Source organism: Rattus rattus, chromosome 9 (genome assembly GCF_011064425.1).
Source record: "Rattus rattus isolate New Zealand chromosome 9, Rrattus_CSIRO_v1, whole genome shotgun sequence".
In the NCBI taxonomy this organism is placed as follows: Eukaryota; Metazoa; Chordata; class Mammalia; order Rodentia; family Muridae; genus Rattus; species Rattus rattus.
The window spans coordinates 50,406,581-50,424,324 of record NC_046162.1 but is presented as its reverse complement, the minus strand read 5'-3'; the positions used below and the strand labels follow the sequence as shown (position 1 = coordinate 50,424,324).

The following is a 17,744-nucleotide window of genomic DNA, read 5'->3' as shown; positions in this document are numbered from 1 at the left end:
TGATTTTTGCATAACATCTAAATAAAAAGCACAATGCTTGGTATGCAAATGGAGCCTCAAGATAGCCGGCAGGCTGTGGTCCCCCGGGAATTTCTGTGTGTGAGCCATGGGGCTGTCACCATCTGGAGGCCCCTTGGCCGGTCAGTTCAGGACTCTGGAACATCATTGCTTTAAACTGACAGAGTGAGGCCCAAGAAGGCCAGGGAGGATGCAGGGAGGCTTGTGGAACTGTAGGTCCCTGGCAGAGCAAAAGCTCAATGGGACACAGAAATATAGGGGAGTCCAGAGGCTGCTGAGGTGAGCAGTTGCCTGTTGGGATTGATCTTGGCCATGCTGGGCTGACTTTAGGGAGCTGCTATTTCACTCTGCACTGAAAGACAAGGGGTCGGGGCTGGGGATTTAGCTCAGTGGTAGAGCGCTTGCCTAGGAAGCGCAAGGCCCTGGGTTCGATCCCAAGCTCCAAAAAAAAAAACCAAAAAAAAAAAAAAAAAAAAAAAAAGACAAGGGGTCATATTTCTATGTGGCAGCCAGCAGTAAGGCAAACAGTTCAAACAGGTCAACAAAATGGCACTTTACACAGGCGTCTAGAGCCCTGGCTAGCACACTGGAAGTGGAGATACAAGATAATAGGTGTGAAAGCTGGGGAAGGAGGTGATATGTGGGGGCCGAGCCTGCCGGCCTTTCACAGAAATGGAAGGCTACAGAACAAGCAGATAGTGGGTGTTTTCTGTAGCCCCGCCCTGTCCACACTCAATTTTAAGTTGCCAGTAAGTCTCCCCATGGCCATTCCCAGCACACATGCAGCAAGGTGGTCAGGTGGGAATATGGACATCCTGACCATCATCAGTGACGGATTGACAGGCAACCAGAGAGGAATCGGGCAGGAACTGCTCACGCCCACAGGCTTGATGAGTGCTTAGCTTCCTGTGCCTTTGAAATCAGTTCAAACCCATCTCATGCCCTGCTTTCCAAAACCCTTTCTAGTAAGCCCATGGATCACTTTAGGATGTACCTCTCTCCTCCTGGTCAGCGCAGGCCCACAGCCTTGTGGTTAACACTATTCTGCACTGACTCATGACCCCTTTCCTGACTCCAACGCCATCAGAATAAACCTGCTCGAAGCATGGGTAGATGCAGAGACCTTACGAGGACTGGGCAGGAGATGACCAGAGGGGTGCACAGGGCTTCGGGAGCACAGGGCTGTGGATGCAGCACAGCCATCTTTGCTGCTGCATCTCCTACTGTTTCTGTAGGCGGCTTCTTCAGGCTCGTACCAGCCGCCGGTTTGTGCTCGCCTTCTCCTGTCCACGTTCTTGTACTCGTCCTTCGAGATTCCCACCTCTAAATATCCTCTTTTATGACCCAAAGGAGAACACTTCCCAGCTCCTACCAGCAGCTCAGTGGGGCGGGGTATTCTGCAGCCTGCCAGTGAAGGGAGGCTGTCCTTCCTGAAGGTGACTGCTGTTGTGCATAGAGCAATTTTGGTCTGCTCTTGATAATGTTGGTATCTGGGGATCCTCGGAGCTCTTTTACATGTGTCAGTCTCTTGAAAAGCTTTCAGAACCTGTATGGAGACTTCATGGATCTTGCCCTAGATACAAATGCTGGGCACCAGGAAGCTGGGGGAAAGCAGCCCATTCCCTGAGTGCCTAGCTCAAGTCCCTGGAGTACTTCACAGTTCTGTGATTGTGTGTGACTTTCCAGTGCAAACTCTCTTCCTCCCCAGCTCTCTCTCTCTCTCTCTCTCTCTCTCTCTCTCTCTCTCTCTCTCTCTCTCTGTCATACAGGGTCTCACTCTGTAGCCCTGGCTTGCCTGGAATTTGCTATGTTGACTAAACTGACCTGGAGCTCACAGACATCTGCCTGCCTCTGCCTCCCAAGTGCTGGGATTAAAGCCATGGATCACCAGTCTCAGGAATTCATGATAAAGAATAAAGTATTGTCACTGGCTCCCCAGAAATGGTTTTTTTTTTTTCGGAGCTGGGGATCGAACCCAGGGCCTTGCGCTTCCTAGGCAAGCGCTCTACCACTGAGCTAAATCCCCAATCCCCAGAAATGCTTTCTGAAGACGAGCACATTGGGGCTGGGGTCGTCATTGCCCTTCCTTGCTTTACCTTGCTCAAGCACCGTCATCCTGCGAATGTCCTGCCCAGTCCTTTCCACCACACAAAATGCATTAAGCAACCTGAGGAATGCAGGACATCCAGAGGTAGCTAGAATATCCCCTCCACAATGCTTACAGTGGCCTCTGCTTCTCAACCTACCTCTGCCCCCAGTGGTGGGTGGCAGATGGAAGGCAGGGGTCTCACCTGAGGTCATATGTCACAAAGAGGTGGCTTGGGAATAATACTACACAGGACAGGAATTTGAGACTCTCACTGAAAACTCTGCACTATATGAATACTATATGAATCAGACTGCTCACTGCAGAAAAGCCAAAACAGGATGCTGGTAGGAAAGAGGTCAGCTTCATTCAAGGAGTGGTGCCCTAGAAGGTGCATGCTGATGTCCCCAATGCTTCCTCCCTAGAGAAGTTAGGTACATGAAAAGAAAGAAGTGTCAGGAGCAGGCATGAAGGCTCCTGCTGGATGGGTCTTCATCATTCAGAGCACGTGCTTCCTTTCTTATTTTTCTCTGGCTACAATGTAGCAGCCTCCGAGGGTTGGTTTCTATCTGTAACAGCTGTATCTGTTTTCTACAAGTCAAGCCTTATAGTATTTGACTCACTTTATGTTGAACAGAAAGAAAAACATAAGAATTATTACATATTCTGGTGTAACCCAAGACCAGCATGTGTTCTGGGTTCTGTAAATCTAAATAAAGATTCTTAGCAATTATTATCTTTTTATATTTGTGGTGCTAGGAATCGATCTCTGAGCGTTTGCGTAAGAGGCAAGCAATCTACCATGAAGCCACATCCTCAGCCCGTTATGTTTTGCTCGTTTAGGGGTAGTTTATGTTTAGATTGTCAGGCTAAGGGAAGAGAAGAAAGGAAGAAAGGGGCAGAAACTGCAGAGGGCATTTCCCAAAGGCATGACTACTGTTACATTCCTGGACCGCATGGTCACAAGGGATGTCTACCCACAGTGGAGAAAAGGGCTGTCAAATCTTTTACTCATCTATATATCCACAGTCATACATGTAGTACCTGCTGTGCCCCTGTGACCTAGTCTCCAGGAGTGTGGTAGTAAAGAGAGGAGCCAGGGCCCTGCCAGCATGGTGCTTACATACCAGCATTGGGGACGGGGGGTGGGGGAGGGGGGAGGTGGACAATGACCAAAGGAACCCACAGCAGACAGGAAAGATATGCCAGCATTGTCTGGGTGGGGAAAGAGTTGTTTCATCTGTACTTCGCAGAGTAACTGAGATCTGAGGTTCCCCTTCCTGTAGTCTGAGGGGTATTCATGGGCTCAGGGAGGAGGGAAGGGAAGCCCCAGAAGTAATTGCCACAGGGAGATGATGGTGGGAAAGCTGTGCTGGAAAGAGGTGGAACACTTTGTGACTCCCTTAAGAGCACTGTCCTCACTTGGGGGCCTGCCTGCCTCCTGCCCTGGCCTAATCCTGATCCCAGGTTATTGACTCTGCTTCCTACTTTGGAGAAAATGGAAGTTTTTTGTGCGATCTGCCAATTTCCTGTCCCTCTGTCCTTATCGTTCCTCTTGTTCCACTCAGCATCCCTCCTCTTCTGATCAATGTTCCATTTTGAAAGGTCAATCTACTACTGACTGGAGACAGCTTCTCCCGGCTCTGTTCTCACTCTTTTTCTCTCTCCTCCATCCCCATGTTCCATTTTTCTCCTCCCTTCTGGAACCTTCAGAGTCCGCAATAGGCTGAAGTTCTTCACATAAGCAAACTCTGGGCCTTTGATCCTTCCCTTCTTGAAATTCAGGGTTTCCTTTTCCGTGAAGACACCCTCCCCCTTCCTTATTCCTGTGGCAAACCCTCCTCCTAAGTTCTTCTTTCTCTTCCTTTCCATCTCGATGATTGTGGCTTCCATCCCCCATCCGCCTCCCCTGAGCTACAGATCTACAGAATCAGTAAATCTCTGAGACTCCCCAGGATATCTGGGGAGAAAGGGATGAGAGTTCGGGAGTTCGGGACACCCGAGCAGGAAGGGTTATGTGTTAGGGAGGGGACACCAAGCAGGGAGGACACAGGGGGCTTCCTGGGACCACTTCGTGTTCTAGAAACTGTGTTTCTGCACCCTCGCCACATCGTCTGTATCTGCCCTCCAAGAACCTCAGAGAGCCGAGTCCTGGAAAGAAAACCCGAGGCACCAGGGAGTTAGTTTTTCTTCCTCAATGTGGAGGCAAGTGAGTTTAAATGAAGAAGTAGAAAAAAGGTCAGCCTGGAGCCTTGCTGGTGAGAGGAAACTTGTTCGTTGATGGTGGCCTTCCAGCGGCCATGACAAGCACATGGAGAAGGTATTTGGTTCAAGGAATCTTTTCAGTGCCTTTTACCCCATCCAGCTACTGATGTCCCGTTTATGGCTGCTCAGGGAAGAGGCATCAGATCTCACTAGCACCAGTTAGGAGTCCTTCAGAGAACCTTCTAGATGGCTTGTTAAAAATGCTGATTCAGATTCTCAGACCAGATCCAGAAGAGTTGGAAGTTGGACTTGGAAGTGAAATAGGGGCACAAGACCTTGTACTTAAGTGCATCTTCTTTTTAAATAATATATTTTTATATATATACATATATTATATAAGTACACTGTCGCTATCTTCTAACGCACCAGAGAGGGCATCAGATATCATTACAGATGGTTGTGAGCCACCATGTGGTTGCTGGGATTTGAACTCAGGACCTCTGAAAAAGCAGTCAGTGCTCTTAACCACCCAGCCATCTCTCTAGCTCTAAGTACATCTTAATAACCAGGGAATTGAACATTTTTGAGATACCCGGGCAAAATGGTTAAAAGTTAAGGCCCTAGAGTCAGACAAACTTCGATTTCTGATTTTTTTTCAATTATTTGTTCTATAGTCTCGTTAAGCTCTCCCTTAATAGAGAGAAGCCTCTAATTTCTAACCTGTAAAGTGGGATGATAATGCTGACTATATGGCTTACAGAGCTATTGTGGGGATTCAGTGAGCTGGGGCATGTAGAGTCATTAAACTCATGAGAAGTTAGCACACAGTACATATGTCTGTTTTTTTGTCCTTGATATTTGTTTGTTTGTTTGTTTGTTTGTTTGTTTGAGACAAGTATCACTATGTAGTCCTGGAACTCGATATGTAAAGCAGTCTGGTCTTGAACTCACAGAACCCCACCTACCTTGGTCCCCCGAGAGCTAGGATCAAAGGCAAGTGCCCCACGCCTGGCTACATGTGGGTGTTCTAAGTGTCCTTTTTTTTTCATACTGAGGTTCCCCTTTATGAGCGACAAGTTGCACTGAGACACTGAAGTCTTGCGAATATTGGAAAGTTTTGAGCATGGTTCTTCTGCTTTCGGTTCTGGTCTGGAGAGAAGGAATTTGTGGGTTTCATGTCAAGGTGGCAGAATAAACAGACTCTGGTGTCTGAGCTGGAGTGTCAGGTTGCCAGTTAGCACGGTTCTTAACCTGTCCAAGTTCTGCTTCCTCTTCTGAGAAACGGAAATGCGGTCATCCCTCCACAGTCAGGTTCTACATCTATGGATTCAGCCAACAGAAGATGGAAAATACTCCAAAACGCCAAGTGTCTCTCCACTGGTCATGTGCACTCTTCCTCCCCACCCTGTCATTGTTCCCTCAGTGACACACTGTAGCAACTACCTATCCAGCATTTACAGCATGAGAGTAAGCAACAGGTGATCTCAAGTGTGGAGACACAGGCTTATACAGAGTCTCATTTGCTCAGACACTTTTTCACATAAGTAACTCACACACCTATGCATTTGGGTTAGGGTTGGACCTCAGGGTCCCACAGTTCTGCTGTCCCAACCTAAGCTCATTCTTGGACCCACTTTGGCTCTGAGGGCCTGCCTTATCCCAAGCACGAGTTAAGCCTTGAGAATCCCTCCTGCCTCCTGATAACAAACATTATTTCTGTGTGGCATCCTAAGTCTGCCTTGCAGCCAGACCCTGCTGCTGCATGACCAAGGTGACAATACAGGACACCATGTGACTGACTTCACATCAAAAGGGGTGGAATCATCACACTGCTTTCCTCTCCTTCTCAAACTGTCACCAAAAAAGGCAAAAAAAAAAAAAAAAATTAAATATAACCGGATTTAGCTCAGTGGTAGATCACTTGCCTAGCAAGCGCAAGGCCCTGGGTTCGCTCCCCAGCTCCGAAAAAAAAAAACTTGAAAATTTTTTTTTCTTTTTTACGGAGCTAGGGACTGAACCCAGGGCCTTGCGCTTGCTAGGCAAGCGCTCTACCACTGAGCTAAATCCCCAACCCCCAAGAAAAAAAAATTAAATATAACCATATAAACCCACGGATCTGATTTAATCAAAGAGTGTCCTTTCAGTGAGGATAAGCATGGAGGGTCATTTTGTCAGGACCCTTCCCTTCCTCAAAACATCCACATCAAATTCCCCAGAAATTGGATTATGTCAGAGTTTCTAGAAAATGGGAATCAAGGCTTCTAATCAGATGACTGAGATGGTGAAATTATCCAGACTCAGTGGATGTAACCTTGAGACTCCCTACGCACTGGGAAGAAAGTCAGCAGAGCATGATTAGAGGAAGATATAACAGCAGAAGAATGGCCAGAGCTGTGTAACAGGCCTGGCTTTGAAGACAGAAATGGTCATGAGACGAGGACTGTAAGTGACTTCTGGAAGCCAAAGAGATAAGAAAATGGATTCTCTCCTACAGTATCCAAAAGCATATTGCCTTAAGGCCCACAGCCCTTTGGTTTTAGACTTGGTTTTAGACTTGCAAGTGAGATATTCCTGAATGTCTGACCTCCAGAACTGTAAGGTGACTTTTTAAAATCTTATTTTATGTGTGTGATGGTTTGCCAGCACACGTGTATCACGTGTGTGCAGTGCCTACAGAAATCAGAAGAGGGCATTGCATTCCCTGAAACTGGAGCCGCCCATGTGAGTGCTAGACACCCAGGTCCTCTGGAAGAACAGCCAATGCTCTTAAGCACTGAGTAATTTCTCCAGCCCTAATATAACACGTTTTAAAGATACATCGCTCTGTTATATTGCCTGGCCTGGCCCCAGACTCCTGGGTTCGAGTCATCCTCTTGACCCAATCTTTCAAACAGCCATCTCTTGAGAAGTCTGTTGCCCTCTGTAGCCCTCTGAGAGTTGTGGCTACAGCCTTGGGCTGACTCTCAGCATCCTGTCAGGCAGGCATTTGCTTGTGCCATGCTCTGGTGGCTTCCAGCCATCCTGCAACCTACATTCTTACCTACCTCCTTGGCCTCAGGCCTGGGGCCAGAGTAAGATTCAGTTTCTGTATCTTTCCAGGGCCTGTAGTCGATCGTGCACTGCCCCAGCACGCAGTCCCCACGCCTTTCCCCTGAATACCTCTCCTGCCTGGAAGCACCCTAACCATTGAACTAGCTTGCTGGTCTCAGGTGACATCACACTAGAAATGGAATGTGATTCTCTTGGGCCCCTCTCTCGTCTTCATCCTCAGAAAGACAAGTCGGCCTATTCTGTTGAAAAAGCATCTCCCAGCAGTCCATGGAGAAGGGGGTAACTTCGGGGTGTTCTTTATGGCAGGCACTGAACGTGCAGTTTGGGGGGCTGCCATAGAAATGGCTCAGCTTTTAAAAAAACACCAGCTGCTCTTCCAGAGGATCAGGGTTTGATTCCCAGCGCCCACACGGTTGCACAAAACTATTCCAAACTCCAGCTCTAAGGGATCTGTCACTCTCTTCTGGCCCCATGGACACCAGGAATGCATGTGGTACACAGACACAAATGCAGCCAAAATACTCATACATTGTGGGACAGTGAAAGGCACCCTGGTTCCCAGCTGAGGAGACCCTGAAGGGATGGTGGACATTTCGGCTGACTCCCAGGAAGCCAGGCCAGTCACTAGCCCGCAGCCCTCCATAGATCTGTGACCATCAGTCACATAAGGCCACGCCCCAAGCCCCTTCACAGGTCACGCAGACTCGAGACAGATCTCCATTATAATGAGGTACCTAAAGGCCTTCGCTTCCCACTCATGCCTCGGTCTCTGCTCTTCCCAGGCTTCCACAGCAATGAGTTGGTGGAGGAACAACTTCTGGCTCATCTTGGCTGTGACCATCGTCTCCATCTCCTTGGTCCTGGGTCTCATCCTGTACTGTGTCTGCAGGTGGCAGCTCAGACAAGGTACTGATGGCCATCTTACCTGTGTGTGTGTGTGTGGGGGGGGTGATGTCAGTGCAGCAAAACTCTAAGCCTGGCCTGTATGGGCTTAGGTGGAGCATCACATGCCTTGGGTGTGATTTCAAGCCTTGCCTCAAATTCTGACCCTGGGCCTCAGTTTCTCATGAGCATAGCGAAGGGGAGATTAATTCCAAAGTCAGAGGATTTGGGTGCAAACAGACGCAGGGTCCCTGGAGCCCCGTGTCTTCCTGGCACCAATATCATTGCTTCTGTGGCTCTCGAAAGGGAGCAGACAGAAGTCTGCAGAAAGTCAACTGTCTTGAGCACTAAAATACAGAGTCAATCCGTTGCTTGGTGAAGTCTCTCTGGTCTCTTTGATGGCCATTCGACAAGGCTCCAGTCCCAGAAACCATTGCGGGCAGGACAGACTGTAGGCCAAAGGTTTTATGGCTGGGTTGGTGTCCCAATCCCTCCACTGGAGGTCTTGTCTGGTTACAGAAGATGGCCAGTGCAGGCTTCGTGTCCCCATTACTAGGAGTCTTTGCTAGGGTTACTCTCAAGATTTCATGGAGTTTAAGTACCACAGGCAAACATTAGGCAGAGCTTGGGGAGTCCTAAAGAGGGGGATCAGGGGAACCAGAGGGGTCAGTGACACCCACAAGAACCTTGAGAATATGGTACACAGAATAGAGTGACTGGGACTCATGGGACTCACAGAGATTCGGGAACCTGTAGGCGGCTGACCTGGGTCCTCTGTGTATGCTACGGCTAAGTAGCTTGGTAGTCTTGTGGGAATCCTAACAGTGGGAGCAGGGACCGTCCCCAACTCTTTTGCCTGCTCGTGGGACCCTGTGCCTCCTACTGGGTCACCTCATCCAGCCCTGAAGTGACAGTATGTGCTGGTTTTCTTGTAGCTTGTTATGCTGCATTTGGATGTTGTCCCCAGGAGGCCTGCTGTTTTCTGATAGAAGACAGAGCAGGGGTGGATCTGGGGAAGAGAGGCGATGGGAGAGAGACTGGGGGAGGGGCAGGAAGGGGAAACCTCGGTCGGGATGTAATATATGTGAGAATTAAAAGACAAATAAACACAGATATGATCCAGGATGAACGAGTTTTAGTTGCACGACAGCCTTTTCTCTCCAAGACATGTTTTCTGCTGTTTTCTCTGTCTTGACCTCCTCAGACAAAGTGACTGTGTGGAGATGAACACTAATTTTAGGTTATCTACAACTGGGTTTTCCAGTTTGTCATTTATCTCCAGAAACATGGACCTCCCATCCCACCCCACCCCACCTCCCACCCTACCCCCCCAGTCAGTGATACAGTCCTTCAAGATCCTAGCCCTTTAAAAGAAAATGCAAAGTGGTCCAAGACAGGAGCACGCCAGGTAACACACCGGGCAGTACACAGGGCGCCCTGGGCGAGCCTCCCTGCGTGTTCAGCAGGCTGTCCCTCAGGCATCTGCTCAGCGAGTGCTGGAGTGCAATCCTTTTAGCTTGGTCCCCAGTCCACAGGGAGACAGAACCTCGGGAGAGGTGCTCAGAGCCTAGAGGCAGAACCGAGATCAGATCTCAGTTCCCAATTTGATCTCCTTTTCCCACTGTCCCTTAAGTAATTAATTTTTTTTTCTTTTTTTCGGAGCTGGGGACCGAACCCAGGGCCTTGCGCTTCCTAGGCAAGCGCTCTACCACTGAGCTAAATCCCCAACCCCAAGTAATTAATTTTTAATAAAGGAAGAGGATGTATTCAGAACTCCATTTTAATATATGAGCTTTAGAAAGTGTGTTCTGGGCTCATAAACTTTATCCATTGGCTGTCTTTTACCTTTTTTTCCATTTATTTGTTTGTTTGTTTATTGCTGCTGTTGGCCAAGGGTTTCCTCCCAGGCTCTGTGGCTTCGTGGCCAGGGTCCAAGCACTAGCTGTCACTTGCACACTAGGCGTCCCTAAGTCTTATCTCTTGGCAGTTCCCCTTCCTAATTCCCTGGATCTGATTATATTCCAAGAACTTCTAAATCCTGAAGTGACAACTTTCATTAATGTGCCTTAATGAATATGGTTTCCCTCCCTTAGGCAGGAACTGGGAAGTTGCCAAGCCCTCAATACAGGACGGAAGGGAAGAAGACAAGATGTATGAGTAAGTGAGGGGGAGGGGAGACCCCTGCGGTTCACTGCACCAGGGCCCTTCCGATGACAGTGTTCTGGTGTGGCTGCAATGCCTCCTTCCCTATGGAGTTGGTGAGATGGATCTGCCAACATCCTCATCTATCGGAGGAGGAAGGTCTGGGGATCGGGCACCTCTGGCACCCTGTTCTGGGCTCCCTGGCCATATTTATTCTGACAGAGGCTACTGTGTAGGCTCTGTGTCCTAGGCTCAGTCTTATGCCTTTCATTTAAGCAGGTTACGTGTCTGAAAACATGGCATAAAAGTATAGCATTTGCTTCCCTCTTTAAAGATCTGTTTGTATTTTATGTGTATGAATGCTATGCCTCTGTGCATGTCTGTGCACCATGTGTGTGCCTAATGCCCAGGAAGAAGGGCATCTAGGTCTGAAACTGAAGTTATAGACAGCTAGAACCCTGTGTGGCTGGGAATCGAACCTGGGTCCTCTAGCCCTGAGCACTGGCTTTCCATTTTGCTTTTTGTGATATGTTTGGGACTCTTTTCATGCTATGTTGATGAGTCCCCAAGGTTACCCTTTAGGAACAAGAATTCATGAGGGAACTAATGGGACCGGAGACTTATCTCACTCCACGGTTTTGTGTTTGTTTGAGACAGGATTCTGCTACATAGCTCTGGCTGTCCTGGAACTCGCTATGTAGACCAGGCTGGCCCCAAACTCACAGAGATCTGTCTGCCTCAGCCCCCTGAGATCAGAGGTGTGCACCACCATGCCCAACACAGCTATAGTTTAATATAGCCCAAAATAGATAAAATCAGCAAAGGGAAAAGGGCACATAAGGTGGAATCTAGGAGAAACCAGCACAAGCCTCCAGCTGTCCTTCCCTGGTAATTCTGAGGACAGATTTCGGAAACCATGTCTGTCAACACACATGAAGCATCCCAGAGCCAAGCAGCTCAGCTGAGCCTTAGTCCCCAGTCAGGGATAGAGAACCCATCACTGACTTAAGCTACTCAGTCTCCAGTCCCTCCAGGAGTCAAACTGATAGAACATGACTCAGGGGTTCAGATGAACAGAAGTAGTTGCGCCCCTTAAATGAGATCTGAGCATAACAATCAGGAGTGGTCAAAATCCCAGAAGTTAGAATATAGGGTTTAACAATGTGGTGCTCAAAGCTGAGAGGCGGTGACCCAGTGTCAGAACCTGGTAAAGGGCCAGCCTTTGCCTATCTGCAAGAAAATCTATACTTTTGTGAAAGGGATTTTATGGGAGTTCAAAGAGACCATCAAATATAACCTTTCCTTGTCCAATTCCTCGTCCATTGATGAGTAAGTCAATCAAGCATCACAGAGCCAGACGACCACAGGCCTTGCTGCCATGTGAAAACTTCCCACAGAAATGTGCTATTGCTACCTGTCTCAGTCAGGGCTTCTATTCCTGCACAAACATCACGACCAAGAAGCAAGTTGGGGAAGAAAGGGTTTATCCAGCTCACACTTCCACATTGCTGTTCATTACCAAAGGAAGGCAGGACTGGAACTCAAGCAGGTCCGGAAGCAGGAGCTGATGCAGAGGCCATGGAGGGATGTTACCTACTGGCTTGCTTCCCCTGGCTTGCTCAGCTTGCTCTCTTATAGAACCCAAGACTATCAGGCCAGGGACGGCACCACCTACCTCCCACCCTTGATCACTAATGGAGAAAATGCCTTACAGCAGGATCTCATGGAGGCATCTCCTTGAGGGAGGCTCCTTTCTCTGTGATAACTCCAACTTGCGTCCAGTTGACCCACAAAACCAGCCAGTACACTCCAGAAATTTTTTTTCAGGAAGCACACAGCTCAACAAGTTGCTATGAATGAAACAGACCTAGTTAACAGATGCCCAGCTTTGGAAAGTGTGTTCTTTCTAAAGGAGTAGATCTTGCTAACATCACAGACACTCACTTCTAAGGCCTTCGGCCATGGCACCTCCAAATCCCTACTAGCCAGAAGGAATCAGCCGGGCATTTGATTGTTTCATGCTTCACGTGAGTGGAATAGCACATGATATTTTGCATTTTTTCCCATTTTTTTTTCAGTACTATGGGGGTCATTTTAATCCCAGGGCCTCAGGCTCCACTATTGAGCTACAAGGCCAAGTCAGTATTATTTTTGTGAGAAGCATTGAGTGTGACTGTGGACTGTTCATTCTGCTCGATGTAGAGCCTTTCACTGTGGGAGTGGGCCGTGGGAGTTTGTCCCTTCTACTGTGAGTGGGCTTTTGGGCAGTGTGACGATGACTCACATGTGAGCTCCTGTTACTGTAACAAATGCCCAAGACAGTTTATAAGGAGAAGAGGTTTCTTTTGCCTCACAGTTTGTGAGTTTCTAGTCCATGACTGGTTGATCCTGATGCTGGTTGAGCCTGTCGTGAGGCATCATGGTGGGAGTGTGGCTTAGAACAAAGCCAGGGACAAGAGGAGGGGTGAAGAGAGGTGGAAGGGACTCGGGACCCACAGTCCCCTTTGAACAAGTGCTCCAATGTCTGGACACATCTGTGGTAAATTCACAGTGATGCTGCTGGTCACGGTGTTGATACTTAACATCAGGAATGAGCACATCTGCCTTGCAGATTGGAGTACATCTAGTCCACCACTGTTCACACAGGAGACTGGGCTCTGTGCTCTAGAGACAACCCCTCCCATCATGTATGTGGGCTGGAGGAAATGGTTTCTTTAGGGTGACAGAATGAATGCAGAATCTAGAAAGGTATGGAAATGCTTCCAACCTGGAGGAATCTGGATTTGAATCTTCAACCCACCTACTTGCCTTGCTATAAAGCAGCCATCAGTAGACTTGATCCAGACCAACCACTGACTGACTCTCTCTCTCTCTGTTTCTCCCTCTGTGTCTCGATGTCTCTGTCTCCTCTCTCTCTCTCTCTCTCTCTCTCTCTCTCTGTACGTGCGTGTGTGTGTGTGTGCCTGTGTGTGTGTCTGTGTGTGTGTGTGTGTGTGTCTGTGTGTGTGTGTGTGTGTGTGTGTGTGTGTGTGTGTGTGTGTGTGTGTGTGTGTGTGTGTGTCTGTGTGTGTGTGTGTCTCTCTGTGTGTGTGTGTGTCTGTGTGTGTGTCTGTCTGTGTCTGTGTCTCTCTGTGTGTGTCTCTCTCTCTGAGTGTGTGTGTGTGTGTGTGCCTGTGTGTGTGTGCTCTGTGTGTGTCTCTGTGTGTGTGTGTCTGTGTGTGTGTGTCTGTGTGCCTGTGTGTGTGTGTGTGTGTGCCTGTGTGTGTGTCTGTGTGTGTGTGTGTGTGTGTGTCTGTGTGTGTGTGTGTCTGTGTGTGTGTCTCTGTGTGTGTGTCTGTGTGTGTGTGTGTCTGCGTGTCTGTGTCTGTGTGTGTCTCTGTGTGTGTATGTCTGTGTGTGTGTGTGTGTGTGTGTGTGTGTGTGTGTGTGTGTGTCTCACCTTCCCTCATTCCCTCTCTCCCTAGGAATGTTCTTAATTCTTCACCAGGTCGGTTACCTGCTCTGCCACCCAGGAGTTCACCTTTTCCAGAAGACCCAGGTAAGAACGGTTTGCTGATAACAGTATCATTCCAGGTGGGATAAAGAATGGATGGATGGATCTTCTTTAGCTTACTAACAAAATTCTATAGGCTGGATGCCTTAAGCACTGGGAAAATTACTTCCCCACAGTTTCCGGGCTGGGAGTCTGAGATAAAGGTGTTGGCTGGTTAATATATGGGGAGTATTCCTGATTTGTGAATGGTGGCTTTTTTTAAAAAAACTTGTGTGTGTATGTGTGTGTGTGTGTGTGTGTGTGTGTACATGCATGCATGCGTGCGTGCATTCATATGTGTACATGTGTGTACACATGCTAGAGAATGAATGTGCATATGTTTATGAAAGCTAAAGGACTGCAATTCCTCAGGCACTGTCAACTTAAAAAAGTCTCTCATTGGCTGGAACTCACCAAGCAGGTGAGGCAGGTCAGCCTGAGTCCTAGGGATCTGCACTGTGAGATTACCACCATGACAACAACACATGTGACCATAGATAGATAGATAGATAGATAGATAGATAGATAGATAGATGATAAATAGAAAAATAGATGATAGATAGACAATAGATAGATAGATAGATAGATAGATAGACAGACAGATAGACAATAGATAGATAGATAGACAATAGATAGATAGATAGACAATAGATAGATAGATAGATAGACAGACAATAGATAGATAGACAATAGATAGATAGATAGATAGATAGATAGATAGATGATTGACTTACAGACAGATAGATAGATGATAGATAGGTGATAGATAGATGATAGATGATTGACTTACAGACAGATGGATAGATAGATGATAGATAGATAGATAGATAGATAGATGATAGATAGGTAGATGATAGATAGATGGATGGATAGATAGATAGATAGATAGATAGATAGATAGATAGATAGATAGATAGATAGATAGGGGTTATGAGAATCAAACTTGGGTCCTCATACCTGTGAGGCAAGTACTTTGCAGACTTTGTCTCCCCTCCCCCTTTTTTGAGACAGTCTCATGTAGCCCAGGTTGGCCTTAAGCTCCCTTAGCAGACAAGGGTGACCTTGAACTAGTTAATCTTCCTCCTTTCATTTCCTAAGTGCTGCGATTACAGGTGAGGACCACCAGGCCTGGACGTTCTCTGGTTCCCGTGACTGGCCCTTGTTAGACTCGATCTCACTTAAACCCTCAGAGCTCTGTGAAACTGATGACTGTCATTGCTCCTTAAGTGACTTACCCATGACCCAACTTACCAAGCTAATTAGTTAACTAACTACTGAGTCCAAACCAGAACTCAATTTTACAGGAAATGAAATGAAATGGCAGAGGCGTTCCAATTTTCTTGGAGAAATATAAGGTCATTGTGGAGGCAAATCTGATTCTCATTATAGCTATAGCTAGGTTATTCATCACTGTATTTTCTGTTACCATGACGAAACACTTGGGGCTGCCATCTTGGTGGCTGAGTATCCAAACAGCACGGCCCTGAAAGCTACATCATATGATAAACATGGCATCGTGGTAGCAGCCCATGTGACAGCAGGAAACCACATCTTAGGGCTGGGTGGCAGAGCAAAGGGAGGACCCACACTGCTTCTAATGAGGCTCTGTCTCTTAAAGGTCCCACCACCTTTTACCCTTATTTCAGTTCTGTGTCCGTTTGTGTTCGAGTGTCTGCCTGCATTTGTAGCTTGATTACACACACGTCCAGAGTCCAGAAGAGGGGACTAGATCTCCTGGAGCTGGAGTTAGAGGTGATTACGAACTGCCTGAAGTGGTTGCCCGGAACTGAACTCAGATCCTCTGCAGAGCATTAGGAGCTCTTAACCATTGCCCACCCCGCCACACACACACCATGTTGCCATATTGGTAACACACCAAATCTTCTACACATGAACCTCAGGAGAATCACTCCTCTGTCACAGACAAAAAGCAGCAACCACTCCAGTTCCTGCGATAGACCCATTCTGCACTGAGTCTATCTTTGAACACTACCCCTCCCACCACATGTTTCCTTCCTTCTTAGCAGGCAGATTTGTATGTAAGCAGTAGCAAACAGTCCTGGGAGCAGCCTAGGGTACGGTACAGAGAGGGATGCATCAACGAGTCCATCAGAACCTTGCGATCTGGGATCTGTGGGCATAACTGTGGTTACCTAGCAACTGGATGTGGTCTGCTTCCTGAGTGTTTGCATCATGGTTCTCTTGAAGTTTGGTCTTAGCACAGAGATGTGGGAGTTAAGAGATCTGCCCAACATTCGTCATTGGTGTGCTTGGGTGATCCTGAGACGTGTGTCATGACTATGACTGGTTTCCCTCTGTGAGACGGGGAACTGACCACCCAGGAAGTGGGAAGATCGGTAATGTGTTCAGAAGATCTGTAATGAGCCACTCGGTCAAAAAAATACATCAGTGAGGAGTAGCCTTGCATATAGTGACCCTTTTCTGTGCTTTAGCCCCACAGGAATCTCCAAGACAGCCATCAGCTTGGTACTCATCAGTGAAGAAAGTTAAAAAGAAGAACGTCTTTGATATCTCGGTCTCCACCGATCCAGAAAATGATTACGATGATGTTGAGATTCCGGCAACCACTGAAATCCAGCACTCTATAACACCCATGCCTCTTTGGCAAGCTGAAACGGGCTTACACAGCTCATTTTAGAATAATCTGGAATGGCTGGACTGTAACATAAGCACTTCCCGATCCCTAGAGGAAACCACCTCAGCCATGTGAAAGCTACAGCAGAGGCTAGGACAGCTTGATGTTCCCGATGCTCCAGATGTGTCTGCTGCTCCAGATGTTCCTGATGTTTCTCGCACTGCAGAAGCTCTGTCCTGAGACTCTGAGGGTGTAGCCTTGGCACCTCTGTGGAGGAAGTTTCCTTTGTGCAGACCACTGGGCCTGTGAGAATTGACTCATTTCCCCACATTCCCCTTTGCTCCCGTGGTGAATGTGGCTGTAACGTGGTGGGTCTCCACCTTCCTGATGTTGGGACCCTTCAACACAGTTCTTTAGGTTGTGGCGATCCCCAATCGTAAAATCATTTTGTTGCTACTTCATAATTGTAATGTTGCTACTGTTATGAATTGTAATGTAAATATCTGATGTTCAGGGTATCTGATATTCAACCCCTAAGAGGTTTGAGACCCATAGGTTGAGAGCCACTGATAGGGATCATAGGTTTGACATTTGATGGTATGGAACCTCCCAGCTCCCATCCCTATGCAGGCCGTGGCTTAAGGATGCCTGTCTCTCTTCTCTCAGGCTCTACCCACCCCTGAACCTCCTGGAAGCCATGATTTGTCTTTATACTGAGGACTCTTGTGATGCACAGGTCACCACACTCTGACAGCCTGTGAGGTGAGAAGGTGCTTTTTGTTTTTATGACGCCGCCCCACCCACTCACACCTCAACCCCCAGTACATTTATAGAATGTGGGCCAAACCCATCAAAGAGAATCAAGTTCTGACACAAATCTATTTCCTGTGTTTTTAGATATTGTTTCTAATGGTCAGCAAAGGACACAAGTGGCCTTTGGCTGTCTTTATTTTGGCAGTGAATGTGCTGGCTGGGCCAGGAAAAGTAGGTTTCCCCAGGCAGAGTCTAGTCAGCACCGTCCAGCAGCAGCATACTCAAGGTGAGAGTTCAAGGCTTTCTGTCCCTTCTGTAGCTCTCACTCTTACATCTGTGATAGCCATCATTACTTTCCCATCCTGTCTTTCCTGGGGCGCTGTTCTCTCCTATTTCACCACTGCCTAATGATGTTGCCAGTACCACAGGGCTCAAGCCTCCTTTACCCTAGCGACTTCCCAACCACAAGCTCCAGTTGA

At 47.7% G+C, this 17,744-nt stretch overlaps 1 protein-coding gene across 1 annotated transcript; it reads left to right on the top strand.

Moving 5' to 3' along the window:
- The first annotated feature begins 8,151 nt into the window (after positions 1–8,151).
- Positions 8,152–16,930, top strand: Scimp (SLP adaptor and CSK interacting membrane protein). The gene is made up of 4 exons (XM_032914241.1): positions 8,152–8,266; positions 10,336–10,399; positions 13,849–13,922; positions 16,370–16,930. Exons 1-4 carry the CDS (start codon positions 8,155–8,157, stop codon positions 16,573–16,575), a joined length of 456 nt encoding a protein of 151 aa, XP_032770132.1. The 5' UTR covers positions 8,152–8,154; the 3' UTR covers positions 16,576–16,930.
- The last annotated feature ends 814 nt before the right edge of the window (positions 16,931–17,744 follow it).